At 33.0% G+C, this 26,330-nt stretch overlaps 2 protein-coding genes and 1 long non-coding RNA gene across 3 annotated transcripts; 2 read left to right on the top strand and 1 right to left on the bottom strand.

Moving 5' to 3' along the window:
- Positions 1-503: 503 nt before the first annotated feature.
- On the top strand, positions 504-2,719 carry LOC116119737. Its single transcript, XR_004126433.1, has 3 exons — positions 504-635; positions 720-874; positions 2,175-2,719. It is a non-coding gene; the product is annotated as an uncharacterized LOC116119737 (long non-coding RNA).
- Positions 2,720-12,491: 9,772 nt separating this feature from the next.
- Positions 12,492-13,740, top strand: LOC116119734 (pathogenesis-related thaumatin-like protein 3.5). Its single transcript, XM_031405673.1, has 3 exons — positions 12,492-12,579; positions 12,706-13,372; positions 13,446-13,740. Exons 1-3 carry the CDS (start codon positions 12,519-12,521, stop codon positions 13,573-13,575), a joined length of 858 nt encoding a protein of 285 aa, XP_031261533.1. The 5' UTR covers positions 12,492-12,518; the 3' UTR covers positions 13,576-13,740.
- A 57-nt stretch (positions 13,741-13,797) lies between these two features.
- On the bottom strand, positions 13,798-24,184 carry LOC116119735 (the record flags this gene model as incomplete). Its single annotated transcript, XM_031405674.1, is given in 12 exon segments — positions 13,798-14,447; positions 14,552-14,860; positions 14,948-15,263; positions 16,360-16,615; positions 17,729-17,841; positions 19,775-20,462; positions 21,202-21,338; positions 22,144-22,307; positions 22,478-22,487; positions 22,647-22,794; positions 23,593-23,812; positions 23,983-24,184. Coding segments are annotated over 10 exon segments (2,229 nt in total), but the record flags the coding sequence as incomplete, so codon positions are not given.
- Between the last annotated feature and the right edge of the window lie 2,146 nt (positions 24,185-26,330).

The raw sequence follows: 26,330 nt of genomic DNA, 5'->3' as shown, positions 1-26,330 counted from the left end.
AATACAACAATTTTAGGTTTTAGGGGTAGTTTTTGAAAGATTACTGACTGTCTTCATTAATACTAATTAAAACTATAATTAGTGTTTAACTGTTATTAATTTGTCTTAATAAAAAATAAAATCATTCAGTAAAGACTGAAAAACCACATCCCTTTTAATTAATTTGACCTTTCTTAATCATTTGCCCGGCATTATCTCCTGACCTGGATGGCTTCAATGATTTCGCCTCGTATCCTACAACTATGGCGCGAGATATCAATCTGCTAGTAGAATCAGTGACTCATTCTTTAACTCTAATAATTCTCTCTCTCTCTCTCTCTCTCTCTCTCCTCTCTCTCTCTCTCTATATATATATATATATATATATATATTGTCTTTTTTAATCGATTCTACTAACGGGTAACATTTTCATTCCTTTTAGTTTTATTTTCTTTCTAAGTTTGTTGTGGATTTTGTATTTTACTATCTGATGGGAGAATATTTATTTCCCTTGATTGCTACTCTCTACTTTGCAGAAGCACACTAAAACTGGCGTGATTGCATGGGCAATTCATCCATTGGACAACTGTTCTTAAATACAGGAATAATTTTTATCACGCAGCTACCGATGAACCAACCCCTCTTCTAGGATTAAGGTATTCAAAGATTTTTTTTTTTTTTTTTGTTTTTTTTTTTTTTTTTTTTTTTGGTTTTTCTAACGAAGTATCTGTGGCGATTAGGTGGATAAAGCAGGGGCCACAGTTCTATTTCAAGAGGCAACAAGGGAAGTAACAATGTTGGAGTTGTGGTGAACCCAGTCCGTCTCTCCAGTCTTGGAGAATTTGGGACTCCTCAGTTTGTTGCTGAGAAGCTTATTCAAGTCAAAAAGCGCAAGGTAACTTTTTCTTTTATGTTAATTCTTTTTGGTGGGTGTTTCTACATACATAATTGATCATTTGTATGTGTTTATTCAAAAAAAAAAAAAATGTAGTCGTTTGTTTTCTTGAAGATAAAATGCATTAATGTAAATTTTGTTTTTAGTGTCCTTATTACGTGCCTACCATTTAGACTTTAGAGATCCTATATATAATTTATATGCTGATGCCAGTTGAAGAACTTGAATTTTTAACTGCTTGTGTGAAGCATTTGTTGATTTGGCTGACTGCTAATAGAACTGATAGAAACAATATGGGGTTATGATTCTCTCTGAGGTTTACATGGGAGTTTCCATTGGAACCTATTTTCTTGACAATTTTGGTGACCAAGTCGAGGTTTGATGTTTACTTTATGTTGTCTTTTCATTAATGTAAAACCTGAGTTAAAATCTAGGAGACGCTAAACGATATAGTTTATTGGATACAATAAGGAAAAATGTTGAAATGAAAGTTCGGTTAAGGTTTTGCTAAGAAATACAGATGAGGGTTCACTATTGTTACCATTGTTAGAATGCTCACAAGGAGAAATATGATATAAGATGAAATTGCCTGCTGAATTTGGTTGAAAAGTTTGGCTTGATGCTTCTATTTTTTATTAAAAAAATTTACTTAGATGCTTCACCTGTTACTGTGGACTAGCACTAAATCTTCCATGCCTTTTCATAGAATACCTGTAATGTCTAGAAGAATAACCATGTGAGTTTAGATGAAATGAGGCTGCTGAAATAGATGAGTATAAAGATAAGGAAATGTAGAATTTAGCATCAGACTATTATTGGCTATATAAAAATAAACATGTGAAAGTGGCCTAATTGTATCACATCAGAAGCCAATTGTTGAAAAGTTAGATTGATGATTACTTTTGGGGGTTTCATGTACATAAGGGCAATACTGGACATAATTAAATAGCAACGATTGCAGTTTTCTTATTTTATAATTTGCTGATAATTGGTAGAAGGCTTTAATTTGCCGACCCCTTGAGCTTGGACCAAAACTTTGTTGAATTCAAAGAGATTTTGTTGGATCATGAAATAAATAATATAGAGTTTTGTGAGCTGGGTTTAATGTAGGGGAGGCTAAGTTAAGAATGTGTCAAATGATATGGTCTTTGTGGCGGTGGGGGCATTGTTTGCTTTCTGGGCTTTTGTTAAGGTCTGTGTGATATTGTATTTTAGTTTCTTTTGTTTTAGTTTATATATGAATTTCTGTGAAGCAAGATAAAGTCTGGTTCTCAAGTGTTTGAGCTTGATTGTTTGAAAGAGGTGGGTTCTGAGTCTCAGCAGCAGCGACAGTAGGAAGATTGACATGAGTAGTCAAAAGAAGATTCCGGTGGATCAATAACCAGTACCTGAGATCCCATTTCCGGTGGTGGAGATTTTGGCCATGGCGTGACCCTTGCTGGAGAAAATGGCAGCTATCATTCTCTCAGTTTTGGAGACTCCTTTTCAGAAACACCATGACTGTTAACACTCCCATCTTGGAAGCTAATGCAAGAGTTGTGGGGTTAAACAGGTTTAGCAGTTTTAGTGTTAAGAGAGCTGGATTTAGAGTGGAAGTGTGAAGCATTTGAGTTCATGTATCCGGTTAATTGAGTAAGAAAAGGAAAATGACAGATAGAAAGAGGACTAAATGACAAGATGGTCTTGAAATAAGGTAAAGGTTTTGTCTCTGTGTTTTTTGAGCTGGAATTTGGGGGCTCAAGAGGAAATTAGAAAACGATTTTGCTAGTATGACTTTATTCTTTTAGCAATATTCATCTTACTGAATTTATTGGATATAATTAAAACCTTTGATTTCACGTTTTGTTTGGGAAATATGGATTGAATTTATAAACTATATACTACTTCCAAAAACATTACCATACTTTTGGTATAACAATTAGTTTAAGAAATGTTAATGTAATGACCATCATCATTTTTTCTTTTAAAAAAAATTATAACTAATGAAGATGTAAGTGTTAGTAGCAGGAAGCATCAAGCAATGATGATGTTACCTTTACATGGACAAATATGGTAACATCGATAAAACATGGCATCAAATAGGCATCAATGAGAAAGAACCATTTGCTTTCTGTTAATTAAAGTGTAAAACTGTTTTTCAAGTTTATGAAATGGGAATTTATTGTAAATTTGATGAGGATGATGGAATGGTTATTATGGTGTGTGATTTTTTTAAACTTTTCCTTTTATAAAAAATTTAACATTTTAGTCTCTCTTATGGAAAATAAAAGAGTCACCTTCCAAAGTTTTTTTCCTCATAATATCAATCAAAACTTTACATAGTATTAATATAGCATTATTGTTTAATATGTTCATTCTCTAATGTGAATGATATAAATCTCAAGACAATTCCTACATAATAATATACATATATAAATTATATATTAGTTGTAAAATCTAAAAACATTTGGAATATAACAAAGTAAAATATATTTATTTTTCCTACAATTTTAATCAATTTTTAATGCATATATAGTATTCTCTTAATAATAAAAATACTTAGTTAATAATTAAACATATAAAGGCCTAAATTAAAAGTCCAATGAACCACCGCGATCACCTTGAATTTCATACAATATCTTAAGGATTGCTATGTAATATGTTCTAAATTAAATGCTTTCTTGTATAACAAAGGAATTTGATTTAATTTGTAAGGATAGTAGATTATAACATTAGATGTGTATGTTGGCCCCGTTTTTGCTTGCTAGGGTCAATATGAGTCTTTGCAACTTTTTATTTAAAGGCGAATGAGCAAAGCATCATTTCGAGATTTTCTTTGAAAGTTATATACATTTTTAATATGTGAACTAAAAAGGTTTTAACTGTCTTTTCTTTTCAACTCAAATTCAATTTTTTAAGTTCAGAACTTCACTATGAACATTCCTACTTTCCCTCTCTATACTACCTTCTTTTTAAATATAAGAGGTAAACCTTATATTTGTTTCTATTAGACCTTCATACTTTAAAGCCCAATTGAATTTTTTCTCTTTGTTTAGGGATAAACCAACTTCATTGTAACGATGATTTGTTAAAAAACAAATGGAATAGAGTTTATGTAAACTAAGTGTATATAATATTATTAATATTTGTAGGTAATTTCATTTATAAATAAAATTTAGATAATTTTAATGTGTAGGATTTTAATTGGTGTTTGTTATTTGTAAGTATTAATGATAGATATTAATAAGAATTACATAGTAGCATTGCTTTGCCATTCCAAAAGTCTAAATAAGAAAATATAAAGATTTGTGTCCGTTCCTTCACATTCACCAAAATAAATAACAATTATATAAAGATTGATGTTAATCTCTTCACATTCATCGAAATATAAACCTATAGTATTACTTATGAAAAAAATATACTAAACAATTCATATGGCTAAATATAATTGGTTTCCATAAACTCGTTTATAAACTGTTTCAAAAACACCCAATAAACATACCCACACAACGCGCAAGCTTTCCATCAAGTATATATATATATATACTATAATGCCCACACGGAGGTATGTAATTTAATTTATGTTTTTATAGCCCTTAGTTGATTTTGGTTAAAGTTATTTTGAGAGAATGTGAAGAAAATGTTTTAAACTTGTATTAAGGGTAAAATTGTCTTTTTACTGAAAATTAGTTGAAATTGTGGGAAGTGAAAAGAGATAGAATTTCATGGATAATGCAATAAAAATGAGGGCATTATGGTAATTAACTAAAGGACAAAGAATGAATTTCTAAGAAACTGTAAGGACAAAATGAGAAATTATGTTTGTAAAATAAGATATTAAGGGTTTAGTCTTACAAACCCCCTTATTTCTCTTCTTCCACTGCCACTTTCCTTCTCCATTTTCTCTCAACTTTTCACTCAATTTTTCAAGGATTTTTTAGGGCTTTTGAGTGGATTTTGACAAGGTTTTGGTTCTAGGCAACAAGAGGTAAGAATTCTTGCTCTATATATAAGATTTACTTGTGTAGAAGTTGAATTCTTATTAAGTTTATGCTTAGGGTTAAGGGGAAATTTGAGTCCAACAAGAGTAGAGAGCTTTAGTGGAGACTACTCAAGTATAAGGTAAGTAAATCCAACTCAAAATCCAACTCAAGTTAAAGTTTAAGAAATCAATTGAGTAAAGATTTCTTTAAGCATGTATATGTTATGATTATTGGGAAATTGAGAGGAGATTGGTGATTATTTATGCTTGTTGTTGGATATATTTGAGTATGAGAAGTGTTTTTTATTGTATGATGATAGATTGAAGTTTGGTTGAAATTGGAAGAGTTTAAGAAAGTTTTGGGAGTGTTTTGCCGTGATAGGGATTGTGATGATACAAGAGAGTTTTACTCTCATTTTGGATGGTTTAAGAAACAAATAGAATTATAGTTAAAATAGAGTTTGTATATGCACATTTATTGTTTGATAAAATGCCTAAGAGAAGCATGAGTATGAGTAGAAACCTTAATTTTATGCAACATTACATATTTGCATTTCATGAGTGCATTTAAGTAAAAATTCTAAGCATGAGTCATCCATATGCATATATTTGTATATATGTAGTACTTAAGAAAGAATAAAGAATTTTAAAAATAAAACACTCTAAAAATAAAGAGAAAGAAGGAAAAAGCACTTAAGAATTAAAAAAATAAAAAGTGTTAAAGAAGAGAAAAGAATAGGTTGTTGTGATGGGGAACCATGAGTGCTAAGAAGAAATTCTCACATACACGCCACCTTAATTGAGTGGCATAAGAAGAAGAAGAATTGTACGACCCGTAAGAGTGTATGTGGATGAGGGTTGTACCAAGAAGAATTCTTACATGCACACCACCTTAATTGAGTGGCATAAGAAGAAGAAGAATTGTACGACCCGTAAGAGTGTATGTGGATGAGGGTTGTACCAAGAAGAATTCTTACATGCACGCCACCTTAATTGAGTAGCCTAAGAAGAAATAAAGAATTTGTACGGTCCGCAAGAGTGCATGTAGATGAGGACTGTATTCACTTACACGGTCAAAGTTCCAAATCCATGCATCAACTGAGTCCGATCGGCAAAGAATAAGAAAAGAAAGAATAAGAAAGAATAAGAATAAGAAAAGAAAGAATAAGAATAAGAATAAGAAAGAATAAGAATAAGAATAAGAATAAGAATAAGAAAGAATAAGAATAAGAAAAGAAGGAATAAGAAAGAACAAGAACAAGAAAGAAAAGAGAAGCTTGAGCAAGCAAGACAAGAAAGAAAAGAAAAGAATATAAAGAAAAGAAAAGAAATAGAAAGAAGAAAGAAAAATGCAATTTTATGCATTATTGCATATGCATATCATTCATGTATATTACCATGAATTCCATCATGGTTAGAAAAAATAGAAAAAATAGAAAGAAAGAACAGAGAGAAGGAAAGAACAGCGAGAATTAGGAAGAAAGAAAGAACAATAAGAATTAGAAATAGAGAAAGAACTAGGAACGAAAGGAAGAAGAAGAGAATTAAGTAAGGAAAGAATCAAAGAAGGAGAAGAGATAAGGGATTTACTTACTGAGTATTTTTGTGCTCACGCCATTGTTTTTTCCATGTTTTGCAGGAAATAGGTGAGCAGCGGTCGGAAGGAAGTCGACTAGTGAAGAGAATTGGCATTACTGTCCACCGTTGCTAAAGTTTTTGTACTTGTTATTTTAGTATATGTAAAGAATTATATTTTATAAGTAAAGAATTATATTTTATAAGTAAAGAAAATTTGGACTCAACTATTTTTCATATGTTAAGTATGTATGTTTTTATTGTATATATTCTAAAGTATATTAGTAGAAAGAAGTCATTAAATATACACACCCGCCTTTGTTAACATTGTGAGTGGAAGTGGATATGTATATGTATATTTGTATCAACTGAGTTATTAATTTTATCTTTTATTATTTTATTGGTGACATTATATATATATATATATATATAGCAAAACCTCTCTATAGTGATCCTCTATATATGAATAAACTCTACATAGTCATAAAAAAATTTAATCCTAATTTGAGATAGTTATAAATAAGAATAAACTCCACATTGTAATAAATTATCATTTTTCTTATTCCCTTCTTAAGGAAAGTTGTCTCCATATAGTAATAATTATCCGTATATTACTAAAAAAATATATTTTATATTACATTAAAGGTTTAAGATGAAATAAAATATTTATTTAAAGTTATTTGAAACAATATAACTTGCTAACATGTACACCTTCTTGTTAAAGGAAAAATATTTTTAGCTTCTCAAGCATGTTTAAAACTTCATGATATGAAACTTTTTGTATTTATGTGCTATCATCCTCAGGATTATTTCCTTTATCTTTTTGTCTAATTGCAACAATGATTTCTTCTTCGATTAAAACATACACGATTTGTTGCTCATTTGGATGATCGAGGAAGATATTAATATTCATTCAATTAGTATAGTGAAGTTGTTGAATCTGATCAGTCAATTTTGCAATGACTCTTTTATTTTTCTCATCCACTTTATTTGTAGCTTGCAATTCATTGAAATCGGGGGTCCTAATTTTGCAATGCTTAAAACCGTTGACAATTATCTGTGGCTTCACATCAATTGATCATGCATCAACTACATTTATAGTTTCATCAATGACACTTATCTTTGTTGGTTTCAAGACACGATCTTCTATCTCTTTGTTTCAAAAATATGCAATTGAAGTGCTAAATTGAAATCTTAATATTATATTACTAAAACATGAATTATAAAAAAAAATCAAAATAATAATTTGTAACTAGACCTCCATTAAGTTAAACTAGTAATAAAATTAGTGGTCCCACCATTAAGACTATAGAGAGTTCTCTCTCTCTCTCTCTCTCTCTCTCTCTCTTCTCTCTCTCTCTCTTCTCTCTCTATATATATATATATATATATATATATATATTATATATATATATATATATATATATATTGGAATGAATTCGAGAATTAAATTGTAATTAATTAAACAGACCTTTCCACAAAAATGAGATACAAAATGTTGTAGGTGAGACATGAAGTAATAGAAAACTGTCTTCACTTTCCATCCATACATAGATCCTCAATGACAATTTTGCGCACTTGTGCTCATTTAGAGCTTTTGTCGAATACTTGTGGACAGACCTAAAGAATACCCTCAAAACCCTTTCTGATTGAACTTAATAAACCAAAGTGATACAAATGACAATAAAAAACTATCAACAAGGAAACAACAACCACAGTATAATTCATTAAGACAATTTTACCTATCATTCAATAAAAAAATACTCCCATGACTTTAATCAAAGCTATGAGAGCAGAGAAGAGGACACAAAAAATGGTAATTTTGCAGATTAAACTGAAAATCCATCTAACCAGTTCCTGTAGTTCTTGAATTAGCTAGATATTGCAAATTTATGAGTGGATTTTGATAGATTACCATCTAACTTTCATTCTCCTTAAACATGGATGGACCATTTCAAGTTTGAAATAAATTAAATAGTCATGAATTTCATCATTTAAGCGATTTAATACATATCGCTTAATAAATAAGTTATTAAACAAGCCTATATCGTTTAAGAGATAAGTTTATAAATAAGCCTATATTGCTTAAGCAAATAGTAATTTAGTGAAGAATTTCAAACTTCATGACTATTACTTGAAATGGTATTTTAATTGATTTTTCACATAGATTTATATCCAAATAAACAGAAACATTTAAATAGTAATAGAAACCAAAAAGTTAAAGTTATGCTCTTAATTATTTATAGCTATTCAGTTTAGTAGAATATTATAGAGATTGAGATGATCTAATTGATATTCTTATTTGAGTACATATTGATATACCTTACACCTAAAGTACGTTAGGTACTTAGGTATAAAGTAGTTTTAAATAGCCTTGCCTCGGATTAAATGTTACACTATATATTATCTTCATAATATAATATGATCATAAAGATAACACTTCCCATGATTAAATACCCAAAATCGTTCTTTTAACTACTAAAGTGTTCATATAATCTTTTAATTAAAACCTTTACTATATAGCCATTCCTATGAATATTCAATTTACTTAGTGCCTTCATTGAACTGACAAGTATCCAACAACAATCACAATTATATTTATAACCCCCTCAAGTAAAATTCTAATATATGTATGTGTGTGTATTCTACCAATTTAGAACAATCATTTGTCCATCACAACTATTCAAACATTGGAGTTTGGGGTGTTACATTTCTTCTTGGTGAATAGTCTGTTCACCATCAGTATTAAAGCTAAAAGTTGAGACAGACCTAAGTAAGGTTTCCATTTTGTTAAAATTGTTTCTTTTCCTTACAATAGTTAGCAATAGAGGACTTACTATGCTCTAACTTAGCTAACTGCCTCAAACACAACCCCAAAATGACTCACTACTTTAAAACAATTAAATAACAAATAAAAACATAAGTCTCTGATAGAACACTTACTACTTGCATATCCAATATCTTCATTATAGCCAGGGAAGTGTGTTTTAATACAAGGGTTTTCAAAGAAACTAAGAAAAATTCTTAGATTCTAAAAAGTTCTGTCTCCACAAAGAGATTACAATGCTTAAACAGAAAATTTTGGGAGTTTCTATATACTTTTAGTGAAGGAGTGATTATAAACATCATAACAAGATAGTGATAATCACTACTGTTGTGTTGAGAGTGTCTTTTTAAGAGTGTAGTGACTGTAAATCTCTATAAGGTTTGAACGAGTGAGCAAAAAGATTGATCTTTGTTCAGTGAGATAAATTAGAAAAAAAAAATAGTGATCTCATTTTATTGTACTTCATTGATCTATAGTGAAAGAACTGTGTCGTAGTAACACTATGGACGTAACCCAAATTCGGGTGAACCATGTAAATTGTTGTCCCTGGCTATTTTCTATTACTTTCTTATTACTTATGTGTGGTATATATGTATAGGCCAAAAATTGTATTGGGTCTGACAAAGTCCAATAACGAAATAAACACATTACAGCCTAGTGCCTTAGTCCAATTCCGGTTGGACCTACGCTTAAATTTATTTTGTAAACTGCCCACTCTATGAGTTGGGATACCTTACAAGTTAAGCTAAATCGGGTTCCAACCCATTTGCCCATATCAGTCCATAAAAGGAATCAGAATCCTATTCATTTTCCACTTTTGTCAAGATCATGAATCTTACTTAAAGTGATGAGCCTAATCCGATAAAGGCAAGAGATAATGCTTCCTTCTTAATTGAGACTCATCTACCAAGCAGGACTCAGAGTTCTACTAGGACTCAAACCTCTTTGGTTCACTATATAAACAAAGGCAAGCTCTCTCATTATTTATTCAAAAATAACCCACAGCTCTTAAGCTCTCAAAGTTCTTACTTCCAAGAACCGTCGTTTCCTCTATCATAAAGCTTGGTTCCAACTTACTTTACCTCTCCTAACCACCGCAAAGCCGTTCTCCGGCTACTTTGCCTTAGTCTAGCCCTAGGCGCATTATTATGATAAACCCTTCCCGCTCTCAACCCTCACTAAAATACTTTCAATCTTACTGACTTGGGTATCAGAGTGCCTCCAGCAGACACCACACCGGTGTCACCTAAGCCTTCATGTTATCTTTTCCTCTCTGTGCAGGTCCATCAGGTTGTGAGTGGCTCACTTCATACAAGATTTGTCCCTTTTCGAATCAACCGTAGATTTTACATCTATAATGTGTATATCAAGTCACAAAGGGTTTGTTCTTAAGCTTAATTTTCTGCTGTAATCGATGCCTTAAAATCACAATTTTACAACAAACTTAATGTTGAAGACTGAAAACATATTTAACAAACTAGATCCTTAAAAGAATGAAGTGCAGTTGAGCATTATACAACAAATGGACTGAAACATAATTTCAATATCTAATATTTAACATAATTTCAAACTAGTTCCTTAAAGGAACCATGAAACATAATTTCATGTCGTATGAGACTCTGAATTCATTAATCATTGTATAAGCGTGTTCATGAAAAATTTCAATATTTGTTCATCTTTACATAGCAAATTGAATTTAATATTGTATATTATTCATAATAACTAACATATAGAACCTGACATTATAAACCTTTTAAAACAAGGTAGTTAACGAATGGATTGAAGTGTCATTTATGTATACACATGTTAAATAAAGACATGAAACTAACATAAACACTTCTAGGACGTGTAAATGACATGGGAAGTGACGAGATAAATCAATCTTGGTTTATCTTCAAGTAAACATTTAAATTACAACTAATATTATCCATTATATTGTCTAGTCAATGATGATGATTAAAAACATTGCTTGGGAAAGTTAAGTGAAGGCTAGTTAAATATCTTAATTTGTTTTGGCCTAATGATGCTTGTGTGAAGCCCAAAAGCAAAATTGTGCGGCCCTATGTAGACTTAAAATGGACAATATCTTATCAATGAGTCGAGATGTTGCAATTGGTATTATAGTAAGACCCAACCATAAGTGTGTGGATGGTTTAGTAGCCTAGGATGGTGCAGGAAGTTGCATCTAAAAGAAGGGTGAACTATGACATCCTACATCACTTGAGAATGTTAAGTGGAGGCTAGTTAAATATCATGTGAGCTCCTGAGCTATCAAGATGCGTTTTGGGGGAAAGACACTTGCATGAAGTGCAAAAACAAACCTGTGTGGGCCTGGACCGAAAATGAACAATATTTTAACAATGGATCAAGGTGTTTCAATTGAGTCCCTTATTATCTTGAGATTAAATAATATTTTGTATTTGTCTCTTGGATAAATTAAGGACATTTTTTCTTAGCAAACGTTAGGGAGTTGAGAATTACAAGAGCATTCAGTGCAAAATGATATGTTTTCTCCTTGATTTGTATGTGTGTGACTTGTATTAACTCCACCTTTTTCTCTTTTGTGTAGCTTGAGTTATATGTATTTCTTTATATGATATGTGGTCTTGCCAATGAGATGATTATGTATAAATCGCACACAAATTCACTTGCACGATTTACAAACCTAACATGAAGTTAATCATAGAAAGCAAACACAGTTCAGAATACAACTATTGTTTTTATGCAATACTTAAATTATTGAAAAATACAATCAAGACAAAAAATAGTTTAGTAATGTGTGTACTTAGTATAGAAGATTAAACAACCATGGTTTTTGAAGGATCAGAAACGATGAATAAAAAAAATAGTTTAGTGAGGAATTAAGATTGTTTTGATTTGAGTATTTAGGTTATTAGAAAAATAATCAGTAAATAATATTATGAATTTAAAGATATATTTTAGTAAAAAAAAAATTATTGTATGGAATTTTGTAGGACTAAAAATATCAAATTAAACTTGTTTTTAATTTTATCAAAGGTAATTGACATGAAATTTACTATAAATCGCTGATTATGGCACTCATAAAATATAAATATAATTTAATATAAAAATACCAATTGCAAGTGTAAAAATATAGTACATTTTGTAACGGGGCAAGGTATCAATTGGTTATGGAAGTAAGCAAGGAACCCTTTTATTGTGTCACTTTATGTACATTCATTCTCTACTTCAAGTATTCTTCCTTCCCTTAATCTCTACTATATAAGCATGTCAATTTCCTGACATACACAGACTGAAAGATGGCTCATAACTCCAATGCGACTCTCCCACTCTTATTCATCCTTATTATCATGGCATCAGGTAACATTCTCTCTTTTTGCTATTTACTTACCAAGATGAAAACTCTTTGTTAGAAACACATTCTTATATTGTGTCAATCTAAATGCATTTTTCTATTTATTACTAACATCTTTGCCTGTTGGGTAGGAACAAAAATGTTTGCAAGAGCCAGAAATATTACCATAGTGAATGTGTGTAAAGAGACAGTATGGCCTGGAATATTTACACGAGGTGATGATGATAGTGGTGAAGGTTTTGCATTGAAACCAGGCCAATCTGCCTTCTACAATGCCTCTGATAAATGGAGTGGCCGCATATGGGCAAGAACTGGTTGCAGTTTCAGCAACAGCACCAACTCTTGCCAAACAGGCGATTGTGGCCCTTCCATAAATTGCACAGGACCAGGTAGTAAGCCAGTCACAATTGCCGAATTTACCCTCAGTCCCGACATCGATTTTTATGATGTTAGCCTTGTAGATGGGTTCAACGTACCTATATTGGTTCAACCTCTCAGTGGTAAAGGAAATTGTAGCAGGGCTGGTTGTGATGGAGACTTGAGGCAAAGTTGCTCATCTGATCTTGCTGTTAAAGACAACGGGAAGGTGGTCGGCTGTCGTAGCGCATGCGACCACTTTAACACTGACGAGTTTTGCTGTAGAGGCATGTATGGAGATCTTGGCTCATGCTCTCCTTCCAACTATTCCAAGAGCTTCAAACAAGTGTGCCCTGCAGCATCAAGCTATGCATTTGATAACAATTCAAGTGTTATTACATGTTCTGGGACAGACTATATCGTTGCCTTCTGTGCAGCAAGGTGAGTTAACATTTATTCAGAATATTGAAACATTAATAACAAGATAATATATATTTCTTATTGCTGAATGCAGGAATCAAACAGTGTGCTCTTACCAAGACAATAAGCTTTCATGTAATCACCCGAATGGCGCGAAGGCATTCTCTCAGAACTGGTGGCTCCTCCTGATGCTCGCGTTACCAATGACATTAAATTATGTTTGAGCTCCTGTTCAATGTCCATTTTGAAATCTAATGAAATGTTTCCTGCTATTCTTGATACTCTTTCTCACACCTAATCACTTGGATGATATTCTAGTGTTATTGCAGAATGCTAAAAGGAAATAAAACCAGGCACAATATTTTTCATTTCATTACTGAAAATGTCAGTTCCTCCTCATAACTTAATGCACACGCAAGCTAAAAACAGAGAGGAAAAGAAAAATATATTTGAAGAATCATTTCATTTAATAACAAAAATAAATAGAACACTAAAAATGTACAGGCTTACAGGGAAATTTCTGTTACGTTACTTCTTCAAAAGATTCTCAATAGTCTGTCTTCATAACAAATGCTTCAAGATCCTGAATAAGTAAGATATCCTTTTGTATAAATCACCTTCACGTCTTTATGTCATCTTCAACCAATGAATATGCCTGATCTAAATACGTTTCATGGAAGACTCAAACAATATGCACCACCCTGGCACATGACTTGTCAAGTAAGCTATTCTGGACCACTGGCACTTCGCAGCCTCATCCAAGCTTTCTTTTATGACAAGCATATATTAAACTATTGCAGAATGTAGATGACAAAAGCCATCTTGAAAAATTCATCAACTGTGATGTCAGTTTTACATGTCTAGGAACATCTACAAAAGCTGTACCTTTCCACATTCTGAAAGGACATATATATTCATTGAAATGCTACAGACATACAAAAGGCACATCCTACAGGGAAAACAGATTCTGTGAAGCTCCCACCTGAAACAGTATAAGATATAGTTGTTGATGGTAGCATATTATATGTCGTTATCTCACTGAATGACATGCAGGAACTTGCCCCGAATGGCGGTAGCAGAATACAAGAAGCACCTACTGAATTATTAAGGAAAAAAAAATGAAGAAAGAAAGAAAAGATCAGCCTGCTGACAAATTTAAGATGAAACAAGAAGAGAATCAAATTCATTTAAAAAGTTTACCTTGGTCAACTATAAATCACGCAGCCCTATCAGTTAAAGATGGGATGCATTCAAGTCTGTAAAAGTATTTGAAGCTCAAAATATTGTCTTATGTTCAGCAAAGCTCAGCACAAAACCCTGATCCTCCTTAAATTAAGTCTATTTGCATTTTGATTCAAGCAGTGTCATATATATCAGCGTATCATTACAAATGTAATAATTTTTCCACCTTGTCATTCTATCCTGGGCTGATGCACTAATCCACAGCTCAAGCAGTCAAAATACTGCAGCCAAAAAGAAGCAAATTCCCATGCTTATTGTGCTACATTTTCTGTACAAAAGAAGAGAACAAGGAAATTGTGTATTATCATTGTTATTATTATTATTTTAAATGAACATAGTGCTGATTACACTTACATGTAATGCATGGTCCACAATCTACCTATTCTTCCCACTTCTCTAACTTCTTTTTGATATCTTGTTCAGTTGTTTCCCTTGTTTGAATTGCTGTTCTGGACTCGTCACTTTCAAATGGTAATACAACTACAGGGGCTGCAGGAACTGTGTCCCAACGCTCCTTCAAAAAACTTATGAACTTCTTAACCATTTCCCTTCGGAACTCAAACTCCCGAGTGAAGAGATCCATGAGAAGGAATGCAAGAATGTACTTGAAAGGAACAATCAGGAGAATGGTGGCAGAAGTTAACAATAATAGTGCCACCTCAGTTGTTATCTGTTACAAAGTTTAGATTAAGATTAGTTTCCATTTTTCATCATGGTCAGAACAGTAAAAAAGAAACATGAAACCTTAAAGTTCTCAAAGTACAAATGCGAAATTAACCTCAAAAACAAACAACTGCTGACAAATTAAAAACCATAGTAAAGAGAAAGATCCTGATCATCATGAAGTTATCTCATTTAGTTACAGCAGCTTAGGGAACTGAAAGCACATTCACAAACTCATCAAACCTAAGGTGGGTTCTTTTGAAGCTCCACCTCATAAGATGTAAACAAAACTGACAACCTAATTATACATTGTTAAGCAACCAAAACTTCAAAATAAGAGCAAGAAAAAGAGAGGGTAGTAACAGTCTGGGAAGCTGTAAACTATAAGTTGTGAAGTAATGAAGGAGATCCTCAAAGAGACATTGGCACATACTTAGAGGTAGTTACAAATTTAATATTTATTTAGGTCAATATTTTGATTTCATTTTTTTGGCCTATGTATTTTCAGGAAACTAGACATTTTCCACATAGGTTACGCTATTTAGGAACTTGCAATTGTTTCTAATCATTTCTGATTAGTGCATGTCTTGTTTATGATTTGGTCTTGGCCTATAAGTAGGCATCACACTTAGAGCATGAAAGACAATGGGATTTTGAAAATAATAATGGTTTTCTCAAACTGTAATTTATTTTCACTTTTTCTTTCTCCCTTCTCTCTCCCTTTTCTCCTCCCTGTACTACACACAGACAAAATTTAAAAGTTCTGAGTGGCATAGAAACACTTGTTAACTCGTCAGACTATGTTACCATAGGTGGTTTTCCTAGTGCAAATTCTGCATATGCTAAAACAATGTAAAATTTATTACGAGACAGTTATTAACTGGTCAGACTATGGACTGTAAATCTTATAACGTTGAACATAAAACTTATCACAACAAAAGTTTAAAATAGAACATTAGACTTGTAAACTATTAAGAGTTCACATTCTAAAGTTCAAGTTCCATCTTAGGCTTCATGGCCATTAACATTGCAGTTATATCCCCAGTTAACAATTTTGGTAATTGAATGAAAGTTATAAACTCCCATGAATCATGGAAACATACCTGAGGCTGCCCTGAAAGAAATATTGTGCGTATTTTCAGAAGTGTGACATTCAGATTCTGGAGATAATTTTCCACATCCTGCATGGCATCTTTTACTGCTATAATCTTTTGAATAGTATTTGAAGGAGGCTGATCACGGATAGTAACTTTTCCAAAAGTTCTTCCCAGGCGACCTTGCACCTTCAACCCCTTGAGTGTAAGCATACCAGCTGCCAAAACCATCAGCGACATGGGAAATACATATGACAGCAAATTCCTGAAAAGGGAATCAAAATGTAAGCCTACTTTCAAACTACAAAGTGGAAATGATAGATACAGAGAATGCACTGAAAGAAAAATCCAATACACCTATTCCAGTTCCAGGAATATCCTCATTCATAGGGAAGATGAACCCTGTGTCCAATTTAACAATTCTCATCACGCAATGTCACATCAAAAATATAATCGACCAAAATTTGGAATGAAACATACCAAATAAGAATATGATATTCTTTTTCTTTTTTAAACCAAACAGAAATGTTGTATTTTAAGCATGAAAATTTTGACAAAATTAAGAACAAGCTGTCCTCTGTGTAAAAAAATAAAAATTATACTTACAGCAACACTGTCACTTAATTTCCTATTAAAGAAAGTAACAGGACATTCTAAGAGAGCCCTGATAATTGTCAAACACCATAAGGATCACCAAACAGACCTCCACAGAACAAAAACTTAAATGAAATCATAAAATCAGCAAAAACACATAACAAAAACTAATTGAAATCATAAAATCAAGCAAAAACACAGGCAAAAATATGCAGAAGATCTCACAAGGAGATGTGCTCTAAGCTCATTTTCTGATGCAAAGAACTATGAAAGAATTTTAGATACTAGGAACGAAATGATTTCCAGTGATTATTAATAATATATTGTGTCAGAAAATGTAAAAATACTGTTAGTGGAGTAACTTTGCAAAGATGAAGAACCTAGACATACTTCTTTTAAACCATATAAAAACTTCAGATTTCATCAACCAGCGAGGCAACATATCCAACTAAATTGGCAATCATTGCATCAATAATATCAAGAAAGGGTTCAATCACTCAAACCAAATTCCATACCAATAAAATGATGCCTAACAAGAACTAAACTCACAAAATTGACAAAAAAATCTGAGCAAGACATATCAAACTAATAAGGGAAAAGTACTAAAACATGAAGTAAGCAAATAATTTCAAATAAATGATTAACAATTTAATCATCTGTTAAACAATATTATCTTTTTCTTGGTATTAGGTGACAATTTGGAAACAAATTAGGCTTTATCTATGTGTTTGAGTTGTCCAATATAAGTTGTTACAAAGATGATTATTCTTCCTAGCAGAGGTACCTGAAAATTATAGCATAAGCAAATGCAAGAAAGGAGATAGTCAGGTGTGGCTCCTCCCAGCATCTAAGTTTTTCAAATTTCTTGGCAGTCAAAGTCAAAGGAAACATAAGTTCCTACAAAAAAAAATTTACCCACTGATGGGACCTGGATAATGAGGGTGTAGGAAAAGTGAAATAAGATAGCAAGTAGCGGATTGAGGGGATGTTGGCAGGAAACATCCATGGAATTAGGCTAGGACAGGTGGCGATTGGGGGTTAGGACAGCAAAGGAATTCAGTTAGGGAGAGAGAGAGAGAGCGCTGGAGGATAAAAAGTGAGGGAGAGAGCAGATTAGGGCAGAGAAGAATATACGGAAATTTGGGAGGAGCTAACCCTTGAAGTTAGCAATTAGGGAGGAGCTGGCCCTTGAAGTCCAGCATTGTTTTTCCTTTCATATTTTGATTTTGTCCTTTCGGGTTGATGTGCTAGGTATATTTTGTTGTTTGCTACCATTGTTATCGGTTTGTTGAATATCAATACACATATCTATTTTCTTCCTATTTCTTGGTTGTTGGCTATTTTTATTTTACTATTTTGTTGAGTTTTGGGAGTGGGTTTTCACCACCCACCTTCTCAACTATAATGAAATTTGAAAGTTCATTATGCAGAAAACAACAAGCAGAAGCAATATACACTCAAACTAATGTAAATACTATATATTGGCGACTCAAAATATTATATCACAGTACATACGAAAACTTCCATTATTTTTAGATTTCTATCTCTTTTCTATTTAGGACAGGTAAAGGTTCAGTAAAGGCCCCAAACAAAAGAAGCATAAGCCCACGTCCACACAAGAGAAGCACCAAAACCTAAGATAAAACATATTAATACCAAGATATTCTAAAATAGAGCAAAAGAGGGAGATTTCAGTCAGAGCCATGCATTAAATGACCAGAACAACTCTGTTTTAGTCAAGATAAACTCTGTTACTCATTGCTATAATGTTAAAATATATATTTATTGCTGCTACTGGCCTTCAAACTGATACAAAGTATGAACCTTTTTCAACTTTTGAAGATGCTCAAATAATGAGACAACAAGAAGATTTCAGCAAGCTTAAGCATGAAAAAAGGTGAAGCAACAAAAGCATCTCCATAAGATAAGGGTACGAAGGTCCACAAATTCTCTACTGTAGAATGATGAAGCATAAAGTGTCTGTATAGCAATCTGAATATCATGCTAGAGGATTATTGTAAAAACAATAACCTTTCAACTCCACAAAATCTCAGTGAAAGAATCTGAAAGCAATAATGACCATGACATGATAATATGCTTGACAACCTAATTGAATAATACAGCTCATTCATGTATTCCCCAAAAACAAAATTGAAAATTTCAAACATTAACCAATTAAACTTAGCACTGGAATTGAAACAAAGAAAAGATGAGGGATAAATAATGGAGAGAACAAGGAGGATGTAAGAAACAACGGACATTTTCCATGAATATAAAAAGTAAAGTTTACAAGGGAATAAAAATGAACAATAAAACAAAAAGCTGACACTAGAGAGGTGATAAGAAATTCAGCATCAACCATAAAAAAAGCCTCAGAACAAATTGCAGAGTAATTCCATTGGGTAATTTAAACCCAACATAACTGTAGTTAATATATCAGCCTCAAGGCAAAGAAATAAGAGAAACAAAAAATTGGAACTCGCAACGTAGACTATAATAGCTCTTTGAAACAAATTTGAAAGGAATCATTTTCACATTGCAGATGCAAAAAATAAAAAATAAAAAATAAAAAAATAGTTCATTTCTTTTTTCATTTTCTTCTCAGAAATCCAAGGTAGCAGTTGATACGAACAAACAAAATGGTTTTTAAAAAGAATCATGTTAATCACCATGCAATCTCAGTTCCTGTTCCCAAAACCTATGCTAATCTTCAGCAGGAAGACAGTTGCATAAATTTCACCAAGGTATTCCATGGTTTCTATCCTGGCTCCTTCAAAAATTAAAAAATAAAAAGCCAAGAATGAATTAAAAAAAGGATAAAATAGCAAGCCTTGAAAAGGTCAATGTTACCGGGTATTCCTTTAATCATTGCAGCATCAACTGTTGCTTGAGTTTTTCAACAGTCTGGGACTTCTCTTTGCATATCAATGTTGCCCCTTTCTACAAGAGTCAAACCTGCTACAACAAGATTTTTACTTAATATTACTCCTTGTCTTACTGAAGAGTTCTTCCAGAAACTAGTAGAAACACTGGAAGCCCAAGATGGAGACATCACCCACTTCCTCAAGTAAACACTTCCATCATTGTCAAACACATGATTACTACTTTCATATATCTCATCCAAAGGTTTTGTTCCTTGAGCAGGTTTTTCTCCTGGCTCAGTAAATTTAGTAACCAATGGTCCAGCCCAATAATATGCAGCAAGAGTTTGGCACACAATATCACCGTAGGGTGCATATTGCAAATATGAGAACAGTACAAGTTTTATAGGATCATCCAACAACTTGCGCATAAACTGAAGGGCCTGCAGTCTTGCAATACTGTTGACAGCACTCATAATAGCCCTTTCCTTCCCTTTGTGGGCACCATATACTTGAAATATTAATTGATCACTATCCCTGGGTCCATAATCACAAATAAACTTGTGTGAAGCAATAACTTCACTAACGAATGCATGCCAAACATCCCGTCTTAACTCACCTCCCAAGTCGACAAATTCCAGCACCCATGTCCCTGACCTGATTATAATTGAGATGTAAATGTAAAGAGAGTAGGAAATTTACCGGGAAGGGCAGACAGATACAAGACCATCAACTATGTGACTCAATACTCAAGATACATTATGCGACTCCTGAATTTGGTTTCAATTATTTACCTCCTTATATTTACCCTTGTATTTATGAAATCTGTTTACTGTTTCTTCTCAGGGGAAAAATGAAAAGAAAAATAGAAAGAAATATACTTTTCTGCTAATAAAATTTAACCAAAATGCAAACATTGACAGATATACTGGCATACAGATATAAATCAAGGAGAGTAACTATTATTATTATATTATTATTATTATATTATTATTATTATACAAAAGAATTGTAAACAATTATACACAGTTATACTTCAAAGCACAAGGACTGATAGACTCGAGAAAGAAGTCCTTGAACACCCACCCACGTGAACACATGATGGCTCCTTGAGTCATACAACATGCAAATGAAATCAATCTTTAAATACTCTTGACTTGATTTTTTAATGAGAAATATTTGAAGGTTCCTTTTTCTTTATGTTATAATCTTACATTTTCTAGACTATATTTACTACTGAATACAAAAACAAGATTAACTTTTGAGTAGCTCTTTCATTCTTAACCATAATAATGCAGTTTTAATGCTTGCATCTGATCAACATCAATTATTTACGAAACCTTACTCCAGTATCCATGTAACTTCACAGGAAAAGGTATGTAAAAAGCTTACTCACTCAATGCCAGATGAAACAGAGACAGCTGAATCAAAAAGATCAAAACCCAAAGGTCCAACTTTTGCTTTCTTTACCTGTAATCCATGTCTTGCAAGATCAAGCCTTTTGACACCTTTTTGCCCCAGCAAGCCAACAGCCTATGAAATAGTTGAAATGCAATAACTTATTAAGAAAGAACGCGAAAAATAGAAGGATTAAATTTTACCAGCTCCAAAGTTGTTTGGGACCAGATATGACACAATAATTTTTATCATACATCCTTCTTAAATGGCTAGAAGAAATATAAACAATATTGATTAAGCTAAAAAGCACCAAAAAAATAAACGTGCTCTTTGTATTAGTACAACTGTAAGACATAGATGTGAGTGACAAATGTATATAACAGAACATTATTTGAACCGAAGTGACAATAGAGAATGTGTATCTTGTAACTGACTTAACCCTTTTTCCTAATCACTACACTGCCCACACTCAGGGAGAAATTTCTGACTCTAGGTCAGGAAATCAAATCAAAACATATACTTGAAAGCACTGCCTTTTATCCTATAGTTCTGAAAACTAACACTTTATGTAAGAAACAAACAAGACAACATTAAGCATCCAAGTTGTTTTGAGCAATTCAAATTTCTATTGCGTTACAAAGTTACTTCGGCAATTAAAAGACAGTATCTTAACTCATGCAGGTTACTTTAGCCATTGAAAGATATAACTCACAATCATGAACAGAAATTCTTATTAATCTTAAGAACCCTCTAAGCAAAAACCAACAATTTGTATGGTAGGAAACTTCACCTTTCGTGAAAACACTTTGGATTAGAAAATGCAGAATGTTTATCATTTAAGCTCAATTTCTTTAGACTTTCTTTGAAAAAAAATCCTAACCCTTAAAATCAATCACTAACTTAGGAGAAAAGCAAAAAAATAAAAACAAAAAAGAAATACCTCAAAATACAATGCTTTATCAGTTAAAGTAAGTTTTCCTGGCAATGCCATGTTATTCTCCCATTTTATGACAGGCCTCTTCCTGCTGGAACCAATGCATAAGATTCTCTCCCTAGAAAGCTGAGAAGATTCACGAATCTGGTACGAGTTCTGTCCTTCATGCACTGTGCAACAAAACCAGCAAGAAATGAGCATCCAAAAATGTAATAAGAAATGATTTAACCCCAAACAAATGGACCAAAACCTAAACCAGCAATATAGGTACAGTTATGTCACATGTAATCCCTGTATTTATTTTCTGAAACTCCCATATTGCAAAAAAATTATATTGTACTTTTCTTTACCTAGGTCAAAGGAAACATATCATATAGGAAATTGGAGGAAACCATCCCAAAGCCGTTACTCTGCAATGAAATTCATCCAAAGAGAACAGCCCAGCTTAACTAGTTCATAGATGAATGGAAACATAGAAACATAAATTAATTGAAATTAAGTCCACAAACCTTCAGGCAGGGATGGATGTCTGAGCTATATGTTGACAAAAACCTAAACCAGCAATATTCCACTAAATTACGGGCATCAGAGTAGACAGATTCAGGAACAAGTGCTATAAATATCTTCTGCATTTTTTGTCCAGTCAAACCGTTCATCCTGCATTTCTTAAGTTCCCAAAGTCAAATCCTAATTCTCGTATTATCAAGACGGGCAGACAACACTCAGTCAAAATACCATAGTTCTCCATACAGATTCCATCATTTATGATGATGTTCGAGTATCCATTGGTCAAGCAAATAAATTACATTCACACACTCACAAACACACTATACAGCTACTGCATGCAAACTAATTGTACACATTAGAAATTCAGAAATTGCGTATGATGGATGGAATTGCTAATTGCACCAAAATGTTAGGAAAAGCATAGCATGAAAATTTGCAAGTCTCCATTGTTAAGCATATTAAACTTAGCCAAAAAAGTAAACATCAAAACAAAAGAAAACTCACATCTTTCATCTCATTTTAAACAAGCATAACTTCAAAAACTATAAAATTACATGTTTCATTATCCACGTAAATTTAAGTAACATGCAGGAGAAACTTAATTGATAGGAATTAAGGACATAAAATGCCACCTTTGCTCACCAACAAATTTAGTTTGACAAATGATGATTTTAATTATATGCAGACTAGATCCTTACATCGAATCTTATTTGTACGCACTCAGTAGCGGATTTTGGCTTAAAGGGGAAATGAATAATACACTAGAGAATTTTCGTAAGACACTGCTTCTCCTATAATTTCCATCCTTTTTCTTTTCTCTTTAAGGAGAGTCATGATACTATCTGAAATTTTCTTCCAAAATATCTAATAGATCTTTCTTTGTATCATCAAAAAAATAAGAACAGACATTCAAAAACTAATTTGATCCCAAAAAATTCACACTCCCACCTGCAAAATTGCTCAATAGATACAATAGCAGCTAAAGAAAGAATCCCATTCGGCGTATTACTATCAATGGTTTGTTCTGTCATAAAAATATCCTCCATCTCTTGACTATCAAATTCATTTCTCGGATCAGGCTTCCCACTGTGACCCGTCTTCACCAGCGCCTCATTCAAGAAATTTTGAGTCTTGGATAGCCATGAATTAAATGTTTCTTGTACTGCACCTGTCAACACAACAAACAAATCCACAAACAGAACCATAAAACAAAAAAGAACATATAGAAACTAAAATAGCATCAATAAAGGATAAATTCCCTCATAATTTACAAATAAATAACAGTAATTCACAACAAAAAGAAAGAAAATCCCAAAAGAAATAAGTTAAAGAGCTTACTGGTGTCAATATCATTAAGCTTCCATCTATCTCCAAGAGACTGACCCACAATCTTGAACCTTAACCTGTGGTCTAAAGAAGAAGAAGAAGGTCTTGGGAAAAATCCCAGCTTAGAAAGCTCTCTATGGCACCAAACTGAAGAACTGGAAGCAGGTGAAGATGGCTTCAGGGGGGGAAGTGAAAGTTTTGAGACCCTTTTTCTTCATTTTTTTTTTTTTTTTCTTTTTGTTTCTAGGTTTGTTTGTCTATGAAGAAAAAAAGAGGAAATTTAACTCCCCAGACATCCCAAGTTTGCATTTAACAAAATGACCCTGAAAATCTTTTTGATTTTTTTTTAATTTAGAAAAGCTAACGTGACACACTTAAGATTCATTAAACATGTAAAATGGGTAAACTGAAAAGATTTAAATATATGTAGGTAAAATCATAATTAACGAACGTTGTTTAAATTTTAAAATTTAAAAATAAGCCCCCACCCTTCAAAATCGCTTAATCAAGCCATATACCCAAAAAACGACTGACGAAAACTATTCCATTCTCTGTGATTTCCGACGACTACAGTGCCTAAATTCTGACAAATTTTCAATCCACTTTCAATCATAAAGCTTCCTTACACAAAACCATGGCTGGCATTCACAAAGAGGAGGAAAACCCAGCCCCACTTCGAATCCTAGACTCCGGTGGCGCCAGCAGTTCAAAGGCTGTCGAAGACTACGCTTCGGTGGATCACCTGATGAGTGAAGGTGGTCCACAGGTAGAGGAGACAACGACAGCATAAGAACAGAGAGAAGAATCGGAAAACGGTTTTGAAGAGGAGGACGACGACGAGAATTCAACTGAGAAGGAAGACGCCGATGAAGAAATGGTACTTTTTTTAACTTGTTTTTTTGAATTGGATGAGAAAATGGATTGATTTGTGCGAATTTGGGGGAGATGTGGTTGTGGCGTTTTGTCGAGCAGTTGGTGGGCATTGATGAAGTGGCTTTGTTTGGGTTCCAGAGGATGGGGGAAGGCAAGAGAGGTCATAGGGAGGTTGTTTCAGAGAATTTTGTGGGCTAGGGATGGTAGGAGGTGGCCAAATTTGGTGGGCTGGTAGGGCTGCCCTGCATATTGGCAAGGCTGGCCACGCACAGCGCTTGCCAATATGGGCTTGCATGATTGTTGGCTATGATTGTACCAAACAATCATGCAAGTCCTACTATAAAGCTGTAAAGGTTGCATAATTGTTTGCAGGGCTGGTTATGGTTGTTGTGTTAAATTGCAGGGCTAGCTATGATGCATTAGATTTTTCGTTGCTTTATTATATAACTAACGCCCCACTTGAGATACGTAGCTAATGTTTATTGTATTGTCTAAATGTTTATTGTTTTGCTCTCAATTGAGTTTGTATGTTGGTAATCTTGTTTGGTTGGCCTTGGTTGAAGTGATGTGTTGGTTTGGTTGAGTGTTTACCCTGAAATTGGTTAAAACTTAGCGAATTTTGAGGTTACAGTCTTCGCCGTGGCGACGTAGGCCTTGGATTTCTTCGTCGGGGCAAGGAAAAGTCTTCGCCGCAGCGAAGAGTCGGCAGAAGAGTTGGGTGAAGTTTCTAGAGAATTTTTCCATAGGGGCAAAATGATCATTCTACCCCTAATTAGTAGGAAAAGTGGAGAGTGAAATATAAGAAAATTTCATGGAGAATGCATTAGAGTTGGAGGTGTGAGTGCAATGAATTAAAGGACAAAGATGGAATTTCTAAGAAAGAGCAAGGGCAAAATGGGAAAGGATGGTTATAATATGAGTTAAAAAGGGATTAACTATAGCAAACCCTTTATTCTTCTTCTACCACCACCATTCCCATTCACCACTTTCTCTCAACTCTTCATTCAATCTTTCAAGGATTTTAGAGGGCTTTTTGAATGGTTTTGGTAGAAAGTTAATCTAAAGCATCCTAAGGTAAGGATTCTTGCTTTAGATGTGAATTTATTTATAGATATGTTGAAGTCTTATAGTATTGTTGATTAAAGTTGTAGAGAAAAGACAAGCTACCAAAGAAAAAGAGAAGTGCTAATGGAGTCACTTACTTACAAGAGTAAATCCAACCCAAGTTAAGTTTTAAGAACTCCTTTGAGTAAAGATTTGTTTATGCATGTATGTATTATGCTTGTTGAGAGATTGAGATGTTATGAGTATTTATCTATGTTGTTATTGAATATAATTGAGTTATGAGAAACGTTTTGATTGCATGATGATGAGTTGAGTTTGATTGAAGTTGGAGAGAGTTTTGAGCAAACCCTATGGGAGTGTTTTTCCTTGACAAGAACTTAGAGTGTATGAGGGAGTTTTCTCTCATTTTTGGATAATTAAAG

This window comes from Pistacia vera, unplaced genomic scaffold (genome assembly GCF_008641045.1).
Source record: "Pistacia vera cultivar Batoury unplaced genomic scaffold, PisVer_v2 Contig903, whole genome shotgun sequence".
NCBI classification, from domain to species: domain Eukaryota; kingdom Viridiplantae; phylum Streptophyta; class Magnoliopsida; order Sapindales; family Anacardiaceae; genus Pistacia; species Pistacia vera.
The sequence above is the reverse complement of the archived record's forward strand: the minus strand, read 5'-3'. Positions and strand labels throughout refer to the sequence as shown.

What these genes read in the sequence shown, in the direction of transcription:
- LOC116119734 (XM_031405673.1), top strand. Translation starts at nt 12,519, where the DNA reads ATGGCTCATAACTCCAATGCGACTCTCCCACTCTTATTCATCCTTATT. An exon ending in CCTTATTATCATGGCATCAG is followed by an intron (nt 12,580 to 12,705) that starts GTAACATTCTCT and finishes CCTGTTGGGTAG; the next exon opens with GAACAAAAATGTTTGCAAGA. An exon ending in GTTGCCTTCTGTGCAGCAAG is followed by an intron (nt 13,373 to 13,445) that starts GTGAGTTAACAT and finishes TGCTGAATGCAG; the next exon opens with GAATCAAACAGTGTGCTCTT.